Genomic DNA, 18,938 nt, shown 5'->3' on the forward strand with positions numbered 1-18,938 from the left:
GGGAATTAATTTGTTCATACCACTTTCTTAACGCCTCCAAGTTTCAAGATGGTCCTCTAAAATCTTGTAACCCATTATTTTGTGGAGTCCACATCTCTGGTTAAGCAACTGGAGAACTTTGCCACTGCAGTGTGTTTGCACACAACACAACTGGAACCAAAATGGCAGGCTGAGTGTAACACCTTGCAGTGCTGGTAATTGCACAGAGAAAATAAGCACCAACAGTTCAGTTTTCCGTGATGCAACTTCTGTGGAAGGTCAATTTATCTACTGGAAGAAGATCATTCTCAGAATAAAGTAGCAATCCTATGAATATACAGTATGCTATGCAGTTTCTTCATATGATAATTTACTTGTCCCCCCCGTTCCAAACTAAAAATGTATAAGCCCTGTGGCTTTCATCTCCAGATTGCATTCCCAGGTCTTTGTTCCAAGTTGTTGCAAAACCTCGGAGTCTTCAGTCTAATGCTTTTACAATTGTTTTGATGCACTGCAGATTTGAAGTGCTTCTTCTGCTTAGTAGAACAAGATGTACGTGGTGGTTCTTGCAGTTATAGTTCCTCTTGCTCAGTGCTTTCTGGAGTGATAACTTTTATTGTCTGGGGAGGAGTAAAGGAACTGTGAACCTCCCTTGCCTCTTCTCCTTCCTCCTCTTGATAACATATACTTGTGGGTAAAAGTGAAATTGTATGTAAAACACCATCTTGTTTTGATGTGTTTTGCAAAGTATTTGCAGCTGCTTGTGTACAACCTTGCAGATAATTACCTGCTAGGGGAAGCTTCATGAAAGTGTTGTTTTGGTTTGGTTTTTTTTAACTTAATTAGATTAAATATATTACTAATATGAAAGCCAGTGCTTAGTTTCCATGTTAGACAACAGTGCTAATATTTTGTCGATTGTAAAAGTTTGTATATTAAATATCGAGTTTCTTTTATTTAGCAGTTACAAGTTGTGCTTGCGAATTAAACTTGAGGCTTGTAAGGTCATCAGAAACACACACCTGGCAGGTGGAAGCATGGGGAAGAGAGAGGAAAAAGATGAAATAGAACTTACTTCATCTGTGCCTCTGAAAATGTTTAGCTTGGAAGGAAATGTGTATGCTTTTTGACTTAAAATAACCAGGTTGAAATTGGGTAGGATTTTTGGTAATGTTATGTAGGCTCCTTCTGTAACGTCTTGAGTGTGTTTTGGGCAGGAATTACTGTTTCAGAGACTTCTATTTCCAAAGACTTCTTGTTTTGAAATGCCCCATCCTTTTACACTCTGTCTTGATTAGCTGCATAAGTCCAGGCTAGCATACAGATTATGTACATAACAATTACATTTCCTCTGACTTCCCTTTTTTTTCTGCCTACTGCTCAGCTATGTGTATGCAAGTAAATGTACTCCATTTCAAAGTAAAGGAGTCTGTTAAATTGGTGTATTTTGCTTGTATAAAGTATATTATTTGAGAAAACAAGTGTTTGAGATGTATTTGTTTTGTGGTTGAATCAGACACCAATTATCACAAACAGCATTGCATTACAAAATTATATATATAAAAAAATAAACTGAATAAATGATTAAGTAAATTCATTTCACTGTGTATGATCAGGGAGGTGATTCTTTTTTTTTTTTTTTTTTACTGCCTATGTTCATATGAATTTTTTTCTTGTTATTTTTCCCTAGGTGGAGAATCATGAATTTCTTGTCAAGGCTTCTTTTGATCCTAATTTGACAGAATTAAGGGAGAAGATGAATGAACTGGAAGAAAAAATGCAGTCCTTTTTAAAGAGTGCAGCCAAAGAACTAGGTAGGCTATGAAATTGCCTTTGATTCTTACCTCCTTTGTAAAATGTTTTGAGATCAAGTGATGAAAACTGGTATAGAGGAGTTAAGGGATGTTTGTATTATTTTATTATTAGTTTTGGGTGACTTAAGTTGTCACAGTACAATCTGTTGAAAACTGAGTGATTTTTGGTTTATAAGTGTTGTGGTTTAACCCCAGCTGGTGACTGAGCACCACGCAGCCGGTCGCTCACTTACCCCCCACCCTGGTGGGATGGGGGAGAGAATCGGAAGAGTAGAAGTGAGAAAACTCGTGGGTTGAGATAAGAACAGTTTAATAATTGAAATAAAGTAAAATAGTAGTAGTAATAATAATGATAATAAAAGAATATACAAAGCACGTGATGCACAATGCAATTGCTCACCAGCTGCTGACTGATGCCCAGCCAGTCCCCGAGCAGCGGCCCCCCCGGCCAGCTTTCCCCCAGTTTATGTACTGAGCATGATGTCACATGGTATGGAATGTCCCTCTGGCCAGTTTGGGTCAGCTGTCCTGGCTGTGCCCCCTCCCAGCTTCTCGCTGGCAGGGCATGGGGAGCTGAAAAGTCCTTGACTAGTGTAAGCACTGCTTAGCAACAACTAAAACATCGGTGTGTTATCAACATTATTCTCATCCTAAATCCAAAACACAGCACTGTACCAGCTGCTAGGAAGAAAATTAACACTATCCCAGCCGAAACCAGGACAATAACTTAGCCTTTTTTTTTTTTTTTTTAAGAATGGTATTCCAGAATATTTCAGAAATTATCATCTATGTTGCAAGATACTGCAGAATTCATTTTGTAGAACTGTAACTCTAACTCTCTTGGCTAAGCCTAGTTCTATTTTACATCCTTTGAGGACATGTATTGACACCCACCCCCACCCCCCCACCCCAATCCCTCTGCCCCGCCCCCCCATGCATTCTCCTGAGTGTCCATTCAGGATATGCTAGGTTCTTCTGAAGTTCTTTGCAAAATGTAATGTGTAAGCAGATGAGACACTTAAAGAATTGGTTATCCTATGCAAAAAATTCCATGTGCAGCTAATGAATTGGGCATTCAAAGAGCAACTTAAAAAAAAATATTAATGCAAATATGGCAAGGAAAACTGGCAACACTGTAGTTATTTTAGGTTACACTCTTAAGGGCTTGCATATTTTTTAGTCTTGATTTTTTTTTTTTGAGTCTAAACAAGATACCTGGATGAAAAGAAGGAAAGACAAGATTGCGTAGGGATGGAATGAGAAATCTCACCAGCAGAAGTATGTGTTAGTAAAAGGATCACAAGACTACAGGTGCTGTGCTTACAGCAGCAATATAGAATGTCCTTGTAGTGTGCTATGAACATTTTTCACATTTCTGGAGAATATGTAGCAATACAATAATCGTGAACCTGATTTGAATATGCAGTTTGAGAGCATATCAAAGTAAGAGCAGAGAATGAATCAGTAAACTTCTGTTAGGTCTGGGTATTTCTCATACCTGTACAGAACCAAAGCAAGTAGACTGAATAGTGTATCTAAGAGAGGCTACATCATACAAACTGGGGATTAGTGAGCAGAAATAGCACAGGCTGCAGGATTTTTATAATACAATTGTTTTCTTTTTTCTTTCTTTTCATCTAAAAGGTTTGGAAGCTGGCAAAAGTATCAAACTGGAGACAAATTCACAGTTCGGACATCACTTTCGAATAACTTGCAAGGAGGAAAAAGTTCTCCGTAACAATTCAAAATATGGAATAGTTGATACACAGAAGAATGGTGTGAAATTTACTAACAGGTATGAGATCATCTTGGTAGTTTTTCAAGCCTGTTGTGAGAGAAACAAAATTGTTTCTTTCTTTATAATTATGCCAGTAAACTTGTTTCCCTACATCTTGAATGGCTGAATTTTCACCTTTTTAATTGGCTCACAGATTGAGATATTGAGCAAGACTGGCATGAGGGAGGAGCAGTCATACAGTTTCTGTTAAAAGCTGCATTCCCCATTTACTTTGCCAACTATTAGCTATTTTTGGTCCTTTGACTTGGGCTAATTTCTCTGTTTTAGCTGCAGCTAGTAGCATAATTGTATTCACTGTGAGTGTTTATACACACTTTCACAAGCTGCAATAGGAAAAGAACTACTTATGTTTATCACCAAATATGACATGCAGCAGTTTTGTTGGCGATTACCTTTTTTTTTTTTTTTTTTTGTTCCAAATAACGCTGTAATTTCTGTTGGTCCTATGTATTGGACTTCAATTCTGTGGCTCTATAGATTAAGCTATTTAAAAATTTCAGTCTTCAGGCTAATTGCATTGATGGTGTTTCAGTGTCCCCTTGGCTGGACAGCAGTTCTGTCACAGGTCAGCCAAGCAAAAAGTCTATACTTGTTGAATTTTTAGCTCTTCTAGAGCATTTTAGAAGGAGCAGGGGCTACCTCAGTCATCAGATGTCTCTCTTTCTGTACTTCATTATTTACACAGAGCAAACAAAGTAGAAAGTTGCATATGCAGAATCAGGTAATAACTTAGGTTGAAGGTGATTTCTTGAGGTTAACTGGTCTAACCCCTCACTCAAAGTAGAGCCACCTTGGAAATTAGATCCTATCTCAAAGTTAGATGAGGTAGCTCAAGGCCTTGCCCAGGTGCCCATCCTCCAACCATCCCTCACAACCTGGTGGGGCACAAGTTCCAGTGCTGAACCACTCTTTGTGAAAACTTTCCTAATCGGATCTAATGAGAATTTTCCTTGCAGAAGCTTGGGTTTTTAGTATCTCATTCTTTTGCTATGCGCCTCCAAGAAGAGTCTGGTGCCTCTCCTCTCCAGCCTGACTTCAGATTCTCTCAGCCTGTCGTCGTATGCCATGTGCTCCAGCTCCAAATCTTTGTGGTGGCCATCTGCTCCAGGTTCAATGTCTCTCTTACACTGGGAAGACAAAACTGGAGAACAGCACTGCAGACGTGGTCTCACGAGTGCTGAATAGAGGGGAAGAATCACTTCCTTTGACATGCTGGCTATGCTCTTGCTGGTGCAGCCAGTATGGGCTTGGCCTTCTCTGCCTCAGGGGCACGCTGCTGGCTCGTGTTCAGCTTCTTGTCCACTGGGACCCCAACTCTTTTATGAATAGCTGTTTTATGGCTATTTGGACCTCAGTCTGCATGGAGTTATTTCATCCCAGGTGCAGGACTTTGCATTTGCCTGTGTTGAAATTCCTGTCCACCTATTTCTCTAATCTGTAGATATCCCAATGAATGGCAGCCCTGTCCTCCAGCATACTGACAGCTCCCCTTAATGTGGTACTGTTCACAACCTTGCTGAGAGTGCATTTGAGAGTGCATTCAGTCCCATCATTCAGGTTGTTAATCAAGGCATAAATAGTATCAGCCCCAGTATCAACCCTAAGAAATGCCACTAGTAATCAGCCACTAATTGGACTTCAACCTCCTGACAAGTTCCTCCATGCCTGTCAGTGGCAAGTCCAGGAGAAAACTAGTCTTTAAGTCTCCTGCATGTGTTCTATATGGAAGGGTAAAAATAGCAGAGATTAATACATCGTACAGTCTGTTGCAGACAAACCATGCTGCTATCACTTATGTGTAACAGTTTCTGCTGGAGTTAGCATCAGAGAAGTGAGTTTCTTGAGAGACATCTTGATTGACAGACATGTATGAGGAGCACTGCCTACAGGGCAAGGTTGGTTTCAAGCCAGTGCTATTACTAATAGTGACTGTTTCTGTTAATCACTCACTTTCATAGTAATAAATCCCTTGCTTTGGAAAGGAGGGCAAACATACTGTTTCACGCCAACCAATATGTTGGTGTATTTTGCACCAATTTACTTAAATGAACAAAGTGTAAACCTTAATTGCATTTTGTTTTAACATTTACTCAGAGGATATTTTTTCAAAACATCCCTGAAATTTAAAACAGCTTTTTTTGGTTCTAAATATGATACGAATCCAAACGTAATGATGAAGTTAGGCTTTTCTGTAACCGAGAAGGTGGTACTTAGAACCTCTACAGTGTCATCTGTTACTTTCCCTTAGGGAAGAAGCCCATGGATCACTAATAAAACACACTTCTCTGTGCCTAGTTAAGTTATAGTTGCTTCTGTAGATGGTACTAGAAGCACAAGGCTGAGTTCTGCTTACAATGTGGGTGCACTACTTGAGTGTGTTTCATATTCGGTCCTGCAGACTCTGCTCCGTGTTCAGAGACGAGCTTGAGAAGAATAAACACTTGTTTAAACTCCCTCTTGATTTCAACTTACCTTATTTTGAAGACTAGAACCTGTTCTTAGTGACAGTAGTTCACTGAGGTTTTTACTAAATGAAAGAAGTCAATGCCTTCAGCTCTGATAAGCCTGTTGTAGGACTCTGGGCTAATTACACAGTTGCTTAGCAGCAGTTCTCCTCTGCCAGTTCTGTTACGTGCCACATCTTGTTGCAAAATGTCCAGAAATTCAGCTTTAAAAGCAAGTCCTTATCACATAGCATGTCTATAACAAACAACTACTGTAAGATTTTTAAGAATGATGTGTTCAGAGATGCTAGAATTGCTGGTTTGGCCCTTGTGGGTGATCTTCAACTTTGAATTATAATCTTACTGATATCCTGGTGTGGATGAATCGTAGATTAGTTGCTTTGTGGTCCTTGTGCTGAACCTTGCTGTTAAAACAGGTGGGGACAACTGGTATTGACTCATAGATGAGGAGGCCAGAAGTTTGGCATTGTAGCAGTGAAGACAGAACATCACAGCTTCTAAATACTGTGGTTTTGTTCACAGCAAACTGAGCTCCGTCAATGATGAATATATAAAGAACAGAGAAGAGTATGAAGAGGCTCAGGATGCAATTGTTAAGGAAATCATTAACATTGCTTCAGGTGAATATGTCAAGGTTCCTGTGTTTCACAGTCTGGAATGCTGGGAAGTCTTGCAGTTACTTTGTAGGTCCTTCTATAGAGAAGAACCGTGACGTTCCCCAAAGAATTAGTGTGAAAAATGAGGTTTGGCTTTTAGACGGTTGTTGAAAGTTTGAAATATATCATCTTCTATGGTCAGACCTTTTGCTGGCATTGCTAGAAATGTGCAGTGATGGGGTGTGTGCAAATGCTAATCCCATAAAAGGAACAAAAATATGCCCATAAAGGCCACATACGTCCTCCACCTATCTCCCTGACTCTGGGCATCTCCACCCAAATGGCAGACAAAGTAGAAGGCAGAAGAGGTAAAGGACAGCAGAGAACTGGAGTGGGACCTGAGGTCTGTGAAGGATGGTGAAGAACAAATGTTGGTATGCAGTATAAGATCAAGTTAGTCGTTGCTTATATGTTACAATAAAAAATAATGTTTTCCTAATTAATTTCCATATATTTTGCTCCAAGATTGCCTACTTACGGGGCATTCTTTACTATCCTTCACCAAAAGGAGAAGAGACATCGGGGAGTTTGGGCTGGAGGATTCTGTAAATATTGCCTCTCCCAAAGGCACTAGTTCCAGCAGAACAAACCTTAGTTCTTTGAAAGAGAAGTGGGAAGTGAAAGCACTAATGACTATTAAGCTAAGGGTAAATGTATTAAAGATAACACACTTTTTAAGCTGATGTATTAATATATTTGAAAGTGTATTAAGTTACAGTGGAAATCTTCATAAGCTTTGACCTGTTGTCATGATAAGGAATTTGCCAGTGTATTGCAAAATCAGTAGCTTGTTAGTTTGGTGGGGTGGGTTTTTTTTTTGGTGGGTTTTTTTTTTGTGTCTTGGTAACTTTCAAGTGGTGGGGTTTTTTGTGTGTAGCATACTAAGGTTTGTATATTCATGTGGAAAGCTAATTGGGTATTATATAGCGGGATTAGCTTCATTGTCATCTGTAAATTCCTAGTATGTTTAATAAAGTTTTTTGCTACCACTTAAAGCTTCTGTGGTGTGCAGTCACAGACTTACAAGTGTATATGTGTATTTAAAAAGCATTTTTCTTGCCCAAGTGGAGGCAATTTAATGAAAAAGACTGGATTATGTGTGTAATTTTTGAATGAAAGTGACTTAAAGTCCTCTTAATGATCTGTACCTAGCCAGTTCAAGAGATGATGTTAGAACAGTAAATGTACTTTGTACAGGTAGGACTCTTTCTGCAGGTCACTGCTCGCCTCTTCTGACACATGCATCCCATTTGCAGGTGTTAGGTGGTTTACCTCTGTAGACTCTTGTCCCTCATCTCTTTCACTGAAAAAAAAGAAACACCAAAACTTAAAAACTGGTACTGGGGATGCTGGGCCATCTACTCCACTTGTCTGGTATTACAGGCACTGTATCTTACAGAACTCTCCACACCATCATTCACATAAACATAAATGGTTGCTGTGTCTGAATTGTCAGTGCTGTGTCTCTCTTGACTTTGCTTGCATGAGCATCAAAATGCAGTGTATTATTAAGGAAACTTACTGGATTTCCAGCCATCTTGCCATTGTGAGCATTTGCCTTCCTGTACTAAGACAAGCTGTTTCTTGTTGTCTGGTGTTAAGGCAAAACAATCAACATAGCCTCACCTCTTCCTTTTCTTAGTCTGAAGAAGTCCCCTTTGTAGTCAAAGCATGGAAATTTTAGGATTACATCTTAGACTCTCACAGAAGGTGACTGCTGTCTGGAACAAAATTGACTTTTAATGCAGATGAATTAATTTTATGAGTTCAGTATAGCCTTTAAGGTATCTTTTCAGCAAGAACCGAAAAATTTCTAACTGTGTTGAATTTGTGTATCTCTCTAATCAAAAACAGGTTATGCAGAACCAATACAGACGATGAATGATGTGATAGCTCAATTAGATGCAATTGTCAGTTTTGCTCATGTGTCAAACGGAGCACCAGTGCCCTATGTCCGTCCTGTCATTCTGGAAAAGGGACAAGGAAGGATTGTGCTGAAAGGTGCCAGGCATCCTTGCATCGAAATGCAAGATGAGGTGGCCTTCATCCCCAATGACGTTACATTTGAGAAGGGCAAGCAGATGTTCCACATTATTACTGGTAAACGTTTCTGTTCTCTTTTTTCATTTACATGTCTCCAGTATTTCCAATAATGATGTCTAAAAAAACCAAACCAACAACAAGCAAGCAAACCAACAACCCAATAAAACTCTGTCAAAACAATTTCTCTAATCAGCAAAGGGTGAGCAGCTAGCAAGTTATTCATCTTTCTGTATAAGGAATAAGATTTAGCTCTGGAAAAGAAGGGAGGGTATTTGTAAGCTATTGTTGTTTGTTATATTAAAAAAAGAAAGTGTCCACAATGTTCTTGTGAAATGTTTTCTTTGATAGTGGATATTCTACATGTTTGTGCACATACAGACATATTTCTCATCTTCCAATCTAATAGTCATGGGATTAGTTGTTATGATTGTAGTTGTAGCGCACTGTTTGGAAAAGGTGATCGCTAATTTAGTAGTAGTCATTTGGGAGGAAGAGGGAGGCTGCTAGGACAGTAGGAAATAAGAAATTAGTCCTTCCTTAATATATGTATTCTTTGCCTTAGTGAATGTAACTCCACAAGCGAGGCAGCCTCAGGAGCTGGAGAACCTGAACCTGCTTAAGTGATTTGGAAAATTCCGCTAGGCATCAATTGTATTGTAGCCATGTAGGCACCTTCTGTAGGCAAGATTTTAAGCAGCCTCTTTGTTAATGTTTTGTTTAGTATTAAAGTCAATTTTAAATGCAAAACATGTTTCAATGACTGTACCCTTTTTTCCCCTATTCTCTGGTGTAATTACGATAATTTTACTACACAGGAAAACATTTTTAGTGTTTATACATTTAATTGAATTTTAATTTCCATCCAGATGTCCTTGACATACATTCTGAGTAGCAAAGATCTGAAATTAGAGAATGATTAATGAACACTTCTAACATAATAAAAAAACCCAAACTAAAAATCTGAATAAATGCGTGGTAACACGCTTGTTCTTCTGGTTAGCAAAAGCATAAAATTGGTTTTAATGACCAGTTTTCTGGAAAATACTTTTTATTTCATTTGTACTTCAGTTAAAATTAACTTATTAATATCTGTTTTTTCTGATTCAGAATCCCTTTAGATTGTAATTTAAATCACCCATTAGCTTGTACCCGGTCGGTTACTAAGCTATTTCATTTTTACAGACAAATTGTAATTGTTGTTTGAGGTGAAAGCAAATTATTTTCGTTCTTAAGCAGTAATACTGATGACTTTTAAATTAAAGCTTATTAGTTTTAGGTATGGACGTGTTTTAGATGATTGCTTATACTTCTGAGAAGTCCCAAAACTTAGGAAGGCCCCTAACGCTCTCCAGTCACCTTTCTTTTGAAAAAGCAGCATTCAGTAAGACATACAAGCAAGCCTTATTAGTAGTGGAGCTACTTGTTGCACCTGTTAGACAAGTCTGCTACTCTTTTCTGGCAAGAGAGTAATAAGTTAAACATTCTTTGTTTTAATTTAGAGCCTGTTCTCCTTTAAAAGAACTGTTGAATTGTAAAAGATGATGGTTTTTTAATTCATTTGCAAAATTTCTTCTTTAGGCCCTAACATGGGGGGAAAATCAACCTACATCCGACAGACGGGGGTGATTGTTCTTATGGCCCAAATTGGGTGTTTTGTACCATGCGACTCTGCAGAAATAACCATTGTGGATTGCATCCTGGCTCGGGTGGGAGCCGGAGACAGTCAGCTGAAAGGCGTGTCTACTTTCATGGCTGAAATGTTAGAAACTGCTTCAATCCTTAGGTAAGTCCTGTGCCTATTTGATTTTGTTGGTTGGGGTTGATGGGAAAGGAGGTGCTCTAAGAAAGATGCATTTAAGGTTTCCTTTTATGTAGGATCTCAGTGGAGGATCTCAAGTCCTTTTTAGCAGGCTCATAAGTTCTTGAAGTAGCCTTCTGTTTATTTCAGTGGTCATACAGTCTGCTACCAGGAGGCCGAAGTCTAAATGGGACAAAAACTAATTTGCAGTGATCTGTGTGACACTGCGTGTGCACTTTGTTTGTATGTTGTTATGTAAATAGGAAAGGTCTTTTGCCTCATTTATGCTATACCTCTACAACATAACTTCCAGTACTCCAATATCCAGAGTTCATGCTGTTCTCAAACATTATAAAACCCTCTTGTGTTTTTTAGGACAGCATCTGAAAACTCCCTGATAATCATTGATGAGCTGGGAAGAGGAACTTCTACCTACGATGGCTTTGGCTTAGCATGGGCTATTTCAGAATACATTGCTAGCAAAATCTGTGCTTTCTGTATGTTTGCTACACATTTTCATGAACTGACAGCTCTTGCTGACCAAGTGCCAACAGTAAATAACCTACATGTTACTGCTCTGACCAGTGATGACACACTGACGATGCTTTATCGTGTCAAGGAAGGTAAGACTGTATAAATGGTGAACAGGGTGAACTTTATTTCACCCTAAGAGAGGAAGAAATCTTAATGGAAAAAACATAAAAAAATTTCATGTCATACTCCATGCTTAGGGTTTATAATAGACATGTTCTCCTCTGTCCATAGAGAGTGTATGGCAGGAGCTCTGTCCATGTGTGAACACAGTTGGTGATGTTGTTGACAATTATTTGTTAAGACTTCCAGGTTATTTCTGCCACTCAGGTTGATCCTTTCAGGTCATCCCTTTCTGTTTTTTAAAGAGCAGAGAGAAGGGTTCCAAAAGGTTATTTTCTATTTTCCTAAATCAGCCATTTTAACCTGCTGATAGAAAAGACTTACATTCTTTAAACTGTTCTTTTAAAAGCAATGAGTGCAACTTTTATGTGCTGACATATTTTAATAATGTCTATTTCATTGTAATAAGCCTTAGTCATTGAAGAAAGATGTTGCCCAATTTATGGAGTAGTTTGATATAGGAAAAATCATATGTTTAGTTTTTAGCTAATGGCATCGTAGTAAAACAACAAGTAGCCTGTTCTGTTAGTGTAAAATAAGTCAGATGTATTTAACTAAAAACCCTTTAGTGGATCCAGTTATTCCTTTTGGTATTAAATTAGACAGTCTTTAATTGGGCATAAATTTCCTCTGTTAACCGCAATAAGCGGTTCCTCCTGCTTCTCTATATCCCCAATCATTTGTTCTTACTCCCTTCAGCAGGAGCCTATATTTATGCTAAATAAAGCAGGGCTGTGTAACTGTGGCTTGCAAGGTGTGGTCATTTATGGCATTCTGATTTAGTTGTAAACTCTGCAGTGATTTTATTGTTCCCATAAGAGCATTTCAGTCAGATTGCCAACCTCTGGACTGAGATTTTGATTTAAAATGTGGGCAGAGTACTGTTACACTGTGTTTTCACCTAAAAATACCTCTTAATTTTCCTTTTCTGAGTTCCACAATAAAGGAATGAGTTAGATGACACTCAGATGGATAGAACATGGTTACTAGAGAACACTGTGGCTATACTGGATCCAATCAACCACTTACCTTGTGTGGAGTGGTTTTGTCTCAAATAAGGAATAACTGTTTGAGGAGTTAGGCTATTATCTCTACTAAAACAATTACTAAGTATCATCCGTCCTTGCTAAAGCTAAGGAGCTAGTCCTTATCTGATATCTCAAGTCCTGGAGACTGATGTTTACTTAGATCTTTTTAGTTTAGGATTTAATCTTACAGGTAAAATTGCTGAACTTCATTCCTCATTTTAAAAGCTGTTTTGTCATGTTACACAATACCAAATACTTCCTTTCGCTTGCCTAGTTCATCCTAATAACTGCTTTTCATGATCAGTGCATATTCAGTATGTGTTATCCTGGAACTCTCACCAATATTTCCTGATTTCTTTAGCCAATTTAGGACTTTTCAGTTCATTCCTTCTGGCATTGTGTGGTTCTGAAATGAATCTAATATGCTGTCCAATTATTAAATTTTACTGTTATGCTTCTAAAGATAATTTTTATAATCTTCACAGGCTATCACCATACAATTAAGTGTCTTTTAGCTAATTGGTAAATGTTTTTTTATTATATCCTGATCTGAGCCTCACTCAAGTTGGTACCATGCTAGTTTTACTCCAATGACGTTACTGATTGACTATTTCTTAGTCATTTCTTGTGGTTTTAAATCCATGAAATTACTTAATTTCTTGCCCTTTGATTACTTGTATAACCACTTCTAATTTTGTATTCCCCTATGGCTATAGTCTTGCAATTAGGTTTCGGGTACTTTTCTGTAGAGCTAGGAGACTGCTCTGAACAAGGGGAATCAAAGCATGACCAGAAGTCCTGTTCTCCTCTGGCTTTACTGAGAGTCTACTTAAAGCTGGTTAGAATATCTCCGGCTGCCACCGTGTTGTTTCTTTTAACTCTGTGTCCTTGTCTTTTGAGATCTTTATTCCTTAGAAATGGCCTCTGTTCTCCTCTCTGTTCATGCACTTCTCCTAGGCAATGCTCAGGCTTTGCTTCTGAGTATTAGTCCAAAGTGCTGTGGCCCTGGTACACAGCCTGTTCCAGTGGAGAGGCAGTGCCTATGGTTCTTTCGTAGTTGTCTGTTTTCCATCTTCTCCAACACATGTTGAGCTCCTTCCACCAAGTGAAGGTTCAGAGCCCTCTGAATGCCTTGCTCAAATCAATGCTTAAAATATGACTTCATGTGGCATGGGAACTGAAGACAAGTATAGTCATAAATTGCTGCAAGTGTACATTGAAACTATGAGTGTTTTCAATGCAGCAAGAGCTGGTGATGTATAGTATCTTCAAACAAGCCATCTTTATTTAGGTGCCTTATTTTGGGTACTTAGGTTGGGGAGGGAAGTAATATACACTAAAGCTAAACCTTCTACCTTCTAAATCCTTTGGAATAGCAACTCTTACGATAAAAACTCCTAATGTTCCCTAGATAGTTGGGTGAATTCTCTTTCTTCGGGGGGTCCCCCCCCCTTTTTTTTTAACCTGTATTAACTCACCCATTCTGGTCCTGGTGAAAACTCTAGAAGCTCGGTTTCATGTTTTTCTTCAATCAGTTTTGCCATTTTTAGTAATAAACATCTTTTCTTTGTATATGCAGTGTCTTTCCATTCGATCCATTTTCTTGGAAGTGCTACTGAGCATAGAGGCACAATAATTTGTATCTATCTACTTCAACCTCTGTCAGATGAGGTACAACATTATGAAATCTTCATCTTAAAATACCTGGTCTCAAATTGGATGTCTTTCATACAAGTTTTTGCATTTAGTGTTGTGTTTTTTCCCTTTTGGAAGAGTTATGCTGTTCAGGCATGGATGTGAGTATAGGCAGCTCGGATACAGCTGTGTTTTGAAACAAATAACAGGTTTCATGTCATTTGAAATGTATAACTAAATCTGAAATGCATGACAAGGAACTCTTATACAGTATTTTCATCCCTGTCTTCATGCTTCAAGAGTGTGACAGAATCGCTAGAAGAGGAGACACAAATTACTGTTCTCCAGGCCTCTGCTCAGGATCCTCTGAGCAGAGACCGGAGTTAGCTTTGTTTCTGGGGAGGTGTGGGTTTTTAATATAAAATCAAGATGACTAGTTTCTGCTTAAAAATGTTAATTTCCTTTAAGAAACCTGAGAGATTACAAGGTTAAAACAGAAAAAATCTGAATGCTAAGTTTTCCTTTACCTGTTCTTCAGTTACCCAGTATTTAATAGATGATTAATTAAGTATCATTTTACACGTGTAATTCATTTATTTGTAACTCCTTGCTGGAGACCAGAATTAAAAGGATGTAGTAATATCTGTGGGTGGCCAATTGGAATTACGGTAATGTAAATGAATGGAGTTGACAGATTGTATCAGAGGGCTTTTGATATTGAAGTGAAAATTATTTTATGTAACTGTGTATAATTGACATATTTTGAGCAATTATGAGAACTTTGCTTTCTCAACCAAATGTTATAAACAGTGTATTAATTGAAGTAACTGTAAAATTAAAGTTGAAAGGTTTTGATATAATTAAAGACAACTCCTGCAAAGGAGTTGCAAAGGAGGAGAGGAGGGTGACTGAGAATGCAACATTTTTAATATTTATATATATACACACATATATATGTGTATTCATATAAATATAGAAAAATGTGGCAGATATATTAAAAAATAAATGATGCGAATTACTATATTCTACAGTCTGTGCTGAAGCACTCTAATAAAAACCATTATTCAATTTCATTCAAGTACTAGAGGAAAATTCTTTCTGCCTGAAGAGTTTTCCCTTTCTTCCTGAAGCACTTTTGGAGCTCTGCAATTACTGCTCTAGGAGAGCTTAATTAAATAAGGGCATATTCTTTAGTCTATGTTATCATGTATAGTCCAAAAGGTAAATCGGAAAATGTTGGGAGAACCAAATGATCTCATGCACTTAATTCTTCAGAACAGAGAACTATTACAAGTTTGTTCATGTAATCTCTGTGTAGCTGTATTATCTCTTGAGAATTCTTTTCTGTTTTTTTTTTTTCTCTGCATCGAGGTGTTTGTGACCAGAGTTTTGGAATACACGTAGCAGAGTTGGCGGCTTTCCCAAAACATGTGATAGAAAGTGCAAGAGAGAAAGCATTGGAGCTGGAGGAGTTTCAAAACATTGGCAAGTCCAAGGAATCTGAAGGAGAACCACCAGCCAAGAAATTCTACAGAGAAAGAGAGGTTTGCTATCAGGAATGCTTTTTTTAATTTGTTTAGCTGGAGTAGTCCAAGCAAAATAGTTTAAGGATTCAGTTTCCCCAAAGCTTGAGGATAATTAACTATAATCTCATTTTTCCATAACAAAATATTTTAGCTATGAAGTTCATTAGGAGTTGAAGAGATGTTAAAGGATAGTGGGTTTCAGTTTAGATTCATTTCAAGTTAACATAGGCAAAAATTTTACCTAAAAACATAGGCAAGAATTTTATCTAAAAACAGCCATGAGAATGAAACTAATTTTTTTCTTAAAGAACAACGATCAGCAGTTAGTACGATTAGCATACAACTGGAGTCATACAAGGGACCACGTGTCTAGCTGTCCTGTGGGGTTTTCTTTATGCCGAGAACCAAGCCAAAATTTTGTGTTCAGCACTTTTGTTGGCTACTTAGTTTGTATGCAGTGTTTCTTGGGACTTAAGTTACAGCTTTTGTTTTAATTGTTGTTTAGATTATTCTTGGCTCTGCAGGTGGGTTGCACCTGGTTTTGCTCCCCCTTGTTTGAGGGCTCATTAGTGCTGATTTCTTGAAGCTCAACATGAACATGTTCAGTTCTGTTCACATCAGAGAAAAGCTGAGTACACAGCTTTCTCCTTTGTGCCCTTCCATGTCCCATCAGTACGAACACGTCTCACAAGCTGATCATAGTGAAGGATATGGCAGTTTGGACCTGGAATGTCTGATTTACAGATGTCATAGAGTTCTTCCCATTTCACACGTGAGAATTTTAGCATGGTTCTATCTACTCAACTGAGAAGTAAAATGCTCTTGGCTTTGCACAAGGCTTCAAGAACAAGTTGAGGAAACCCACATCTCAGCATTGGTCTGATCATGTCTGCATTGCATAATACGGTTGTGTAAAGCCATTTGAGTGAACTGTTTTTTCTCTTCTCCCTTCACTTTGTCTTAAAAGAAGCTTCATTAGCAGGTAGTGTAAAGGAAAACAATAGCTTGCAGGTAGCTTTTTCAGAATAGCCTGTGTCGTCTCGTTGCTGGATTAAGAGTCTGTACAGTGACATTTGTTGCAGCCTCGTAGGAAATCCGTGTGCTGCCTTATGACTTGCATTGTTTTTTGCCAATAGTCAGGTCCTCCTTGCTGCATACCTATAAATCTGCTTACAGATCTTAGTTCTATGTCCCAGCAGTTGGCCTGAAATTTCGCAGCCTTGTAACTCATTTATCTCCTCCTATACATCAGTGGCAATCTGGGTAATACTCCAGATTTTGGAAGCCTTGAAGTGTTAGTCCATATCCAAAGCACTTTCTACATTTAAAAAGCCTTTGCTCTAGGCAGAGGCTGTTACCCGTTACTTTATTTTCAGTTTCAAAGGTCTACTGCATTTGTTCCTGGCTCAGTAAGTGGATCTGATGTTGTGGATGAATGATCTCTTGTCCTACCTTCTAGTGCCAGGAGGTTCCCCCTCCAGCTACCTCAGTTGCTCCACTATTACCTTTCCTTTGCCAGCTTGCTAGGTATCACGGTGAAGTATTTTTCAGATTAGTTGGATCTGGCTGTGTGCTCTTAAGTTGGTGTAAAATAAATTGCTGTGGCAAACACTTCTGACATACAGCATCATGTTTTATTTTTGGATATTTCAGTAATACGTAATACTTCATAAACTCTCTAGGCAATAGAATTGCATAGCTTTGGATGTCTCGCCCGGGCAATTTGTTTGCCTTCGTTAACATCGTGTTTAGAGGGAAAAGCGTGCTATTACATTTCCAAACCCTTTGGAGACTTCTGCACTGAAAACACACTCCATTAGTCCTAAATGATAAAACAAAACTAAGAAAGCTTTGTAGTACAGTTCTAAAATGCAAAATGCAGAGGACTAGACAAAATTCTGTATTCTGGGCAAATTGTTTCTAATACAGGGATCCTGAATACTGCTCGTTGAAATGTTTGTTCTTGCTATTCAATTCAGATTGTTTAGAAGTTCCACTTTGCCTGTTTGTATAAAAGCATATGCATAAAGCTTAATTATCATCTGTTCTCCTTGGTGACGGCCACTCTCCAGTTGCTTGGTTACAATTTGTTCTTTCCTTTTGCATATTGAAACATTGGTTTTGATTTACAATTCCTCCAAAAAGTAACTAGTTTGGGTAATATGGCCCCTCTGATGCTATTATTGCTAGCAATCCTCACCTAACGTGGTTGCACACTGGAATTAAATGTGGAACACATAGGAGCTCTCAGTGTTAAATACTGTATTTCTGCTGATCCAACTGATGCTTTTTGCTCATGGATTGAAAGGGGAAAGAACTCCTGATACCAGTATAACTGGATTGTTCTGGTGTTGAGAACATGATAGCAAGTGCAAAAATAACGCTGGTTTTTGACTGCAAAAAGTTTATGGTGCTGAATAATACTTTGTATCTTTCGCAGAATTTGGAAGGATCCTGCTTGCAATCTAAAAATCCTTTCTGTTTTCTTTCCCTTCTCCTCCCTCCATTTCAGGAAGGTGAAAAGATAATTCAGGATTTTCTTTGTCAAGTGAAAGCATTGCCACTGACAGGTATGTCAGAAGAAGACATCAAAATCAAGCTGAAACAGCTGAGAAACGATGTGTTGGCAAAGAACAACAGTTTTGTGAATGAAATCATTTCCCGAACAAAAGTTACATCATGAAAGGTGTGAGAACAGGATACAGCTCTTGAAGTGTGTTTTACGTTGCAAGAACTATCATTTTCTTGTCTTGTAGCTTTTATACTTTACGATACTTGTACTGATTTATGTAGGCTTTTTTTCTTGAATTGTAATTATTTTGTAAAAGATTCTGAGCACATTCTGTGCCAGATTCCCGCTTTAGTTGTGATCATTGTGTCCTTCTAGAAGTTTTCAATAAAATGCTTTTTCAGTAGTGAAAGAATTATTGACTGTACAAAAAAAAAGTGTAGTATTTTACCAGAAAAGTGTGCTAGAAAGTATGACAACTCAGATGGCATACAGCTACCACAGCCTTGAAAAGCAGCAGTGCATACACAAAATCTTTGTCCTATACCATGATTCTTTTTTTATATGATGCAATTACAGATGCAATTAATTTTATATGATGCCATTACAGATGCAATTAATTCAGGGAAGTGTTAGTAACGCTGTATTAGTGCTCCATTAGAAAAAAGCATCTAAGTGATTTGCCATAAAATTTTTGGATGTGTACTTGCGTGGAGCTTGGGGGGGGCAGCGTGGGCGGGATATTTTTTTTGTTTGCTGTGTGGATGGTAATGCTCGAGTCAAATATACTACAGACCTGCTCTTCATGCCTGAGTGGTGGTAACTCTTGCATTTTTTTGGTGGTTTTGTAATGTAAGCAGGGGCTGGGGTGAAGTTACAGTTTAACTGGAACTTCGGAGTTGCTCATGATTTGTGAGGTCTGTCTACAAAGAAAGAACACATTGATTTTTATCTAACGTACTTCTCGCACTGAGGCATTTTGAAAGCATGCAGATACAAGTTTATATTCTCCTTGAAATTGAGCATTTTAAAT

General features: G+C 38.2%; 1 protein-coding gene across 1 annotated transcript in view; it reads left to right on the plus strand.

Annotated features, from left to right (window-relative positions):
- Positions 1-18,311, plus strand: part of MSH2 (mutS homolog 2) — a 54,479-nt gene extending 36,168 nt beyond the window's left edge. The window contains exons 9-16 of the mRNA XM_076334732.1: positions 1,670-1,793; positions 3,438-3,588; positions 6,579-6,676; positions 8,567-8,812; positions 10,334-10,538; positions 10,929-11,176; positions 15,242-15,414; positions 17,909-18,311. Of these exons, the coding sequence (XP_076190847.1) occupies positions 1,670-1,793; positions 3,438-3,588; positions 6,579-6,676; positions 8,567-8,812; positions 10,334-10,538; positions 10,929-11,176; positions 15,242-15,414; positions 17,909-18,079 (1,416 nt within the window). The 3' untranslated portion in view covers positions 18,080-18,311. The remainder of the gene's footprint in view (positions 1-1,669; positions 1,794-3,437; positions 3,589-6,578; positions 6,677-8,566; positions 8,813-10,333; positions 10,539-10,928; positions 11,177-15,241; positions 15,415-17,908) is intronic.
- Positions 18,312-18,938: the final 627 nt, after the last annotated feature.

Source organism: Aptenodytes patagonicus, chromosome 3 (assembly GCF_965638725.1).
Source record: "Aptenodytes patagonicus chromosome 3, bAptPat1.pri.cur, whole genome shotgun sequence".
Lineage (NCBI taxonomy): Eukaryota > Metazoa > Chordata > Aves > Sphenisciformes > Spheniscidae > Aptenodytes > Aptenodytes patagonicus.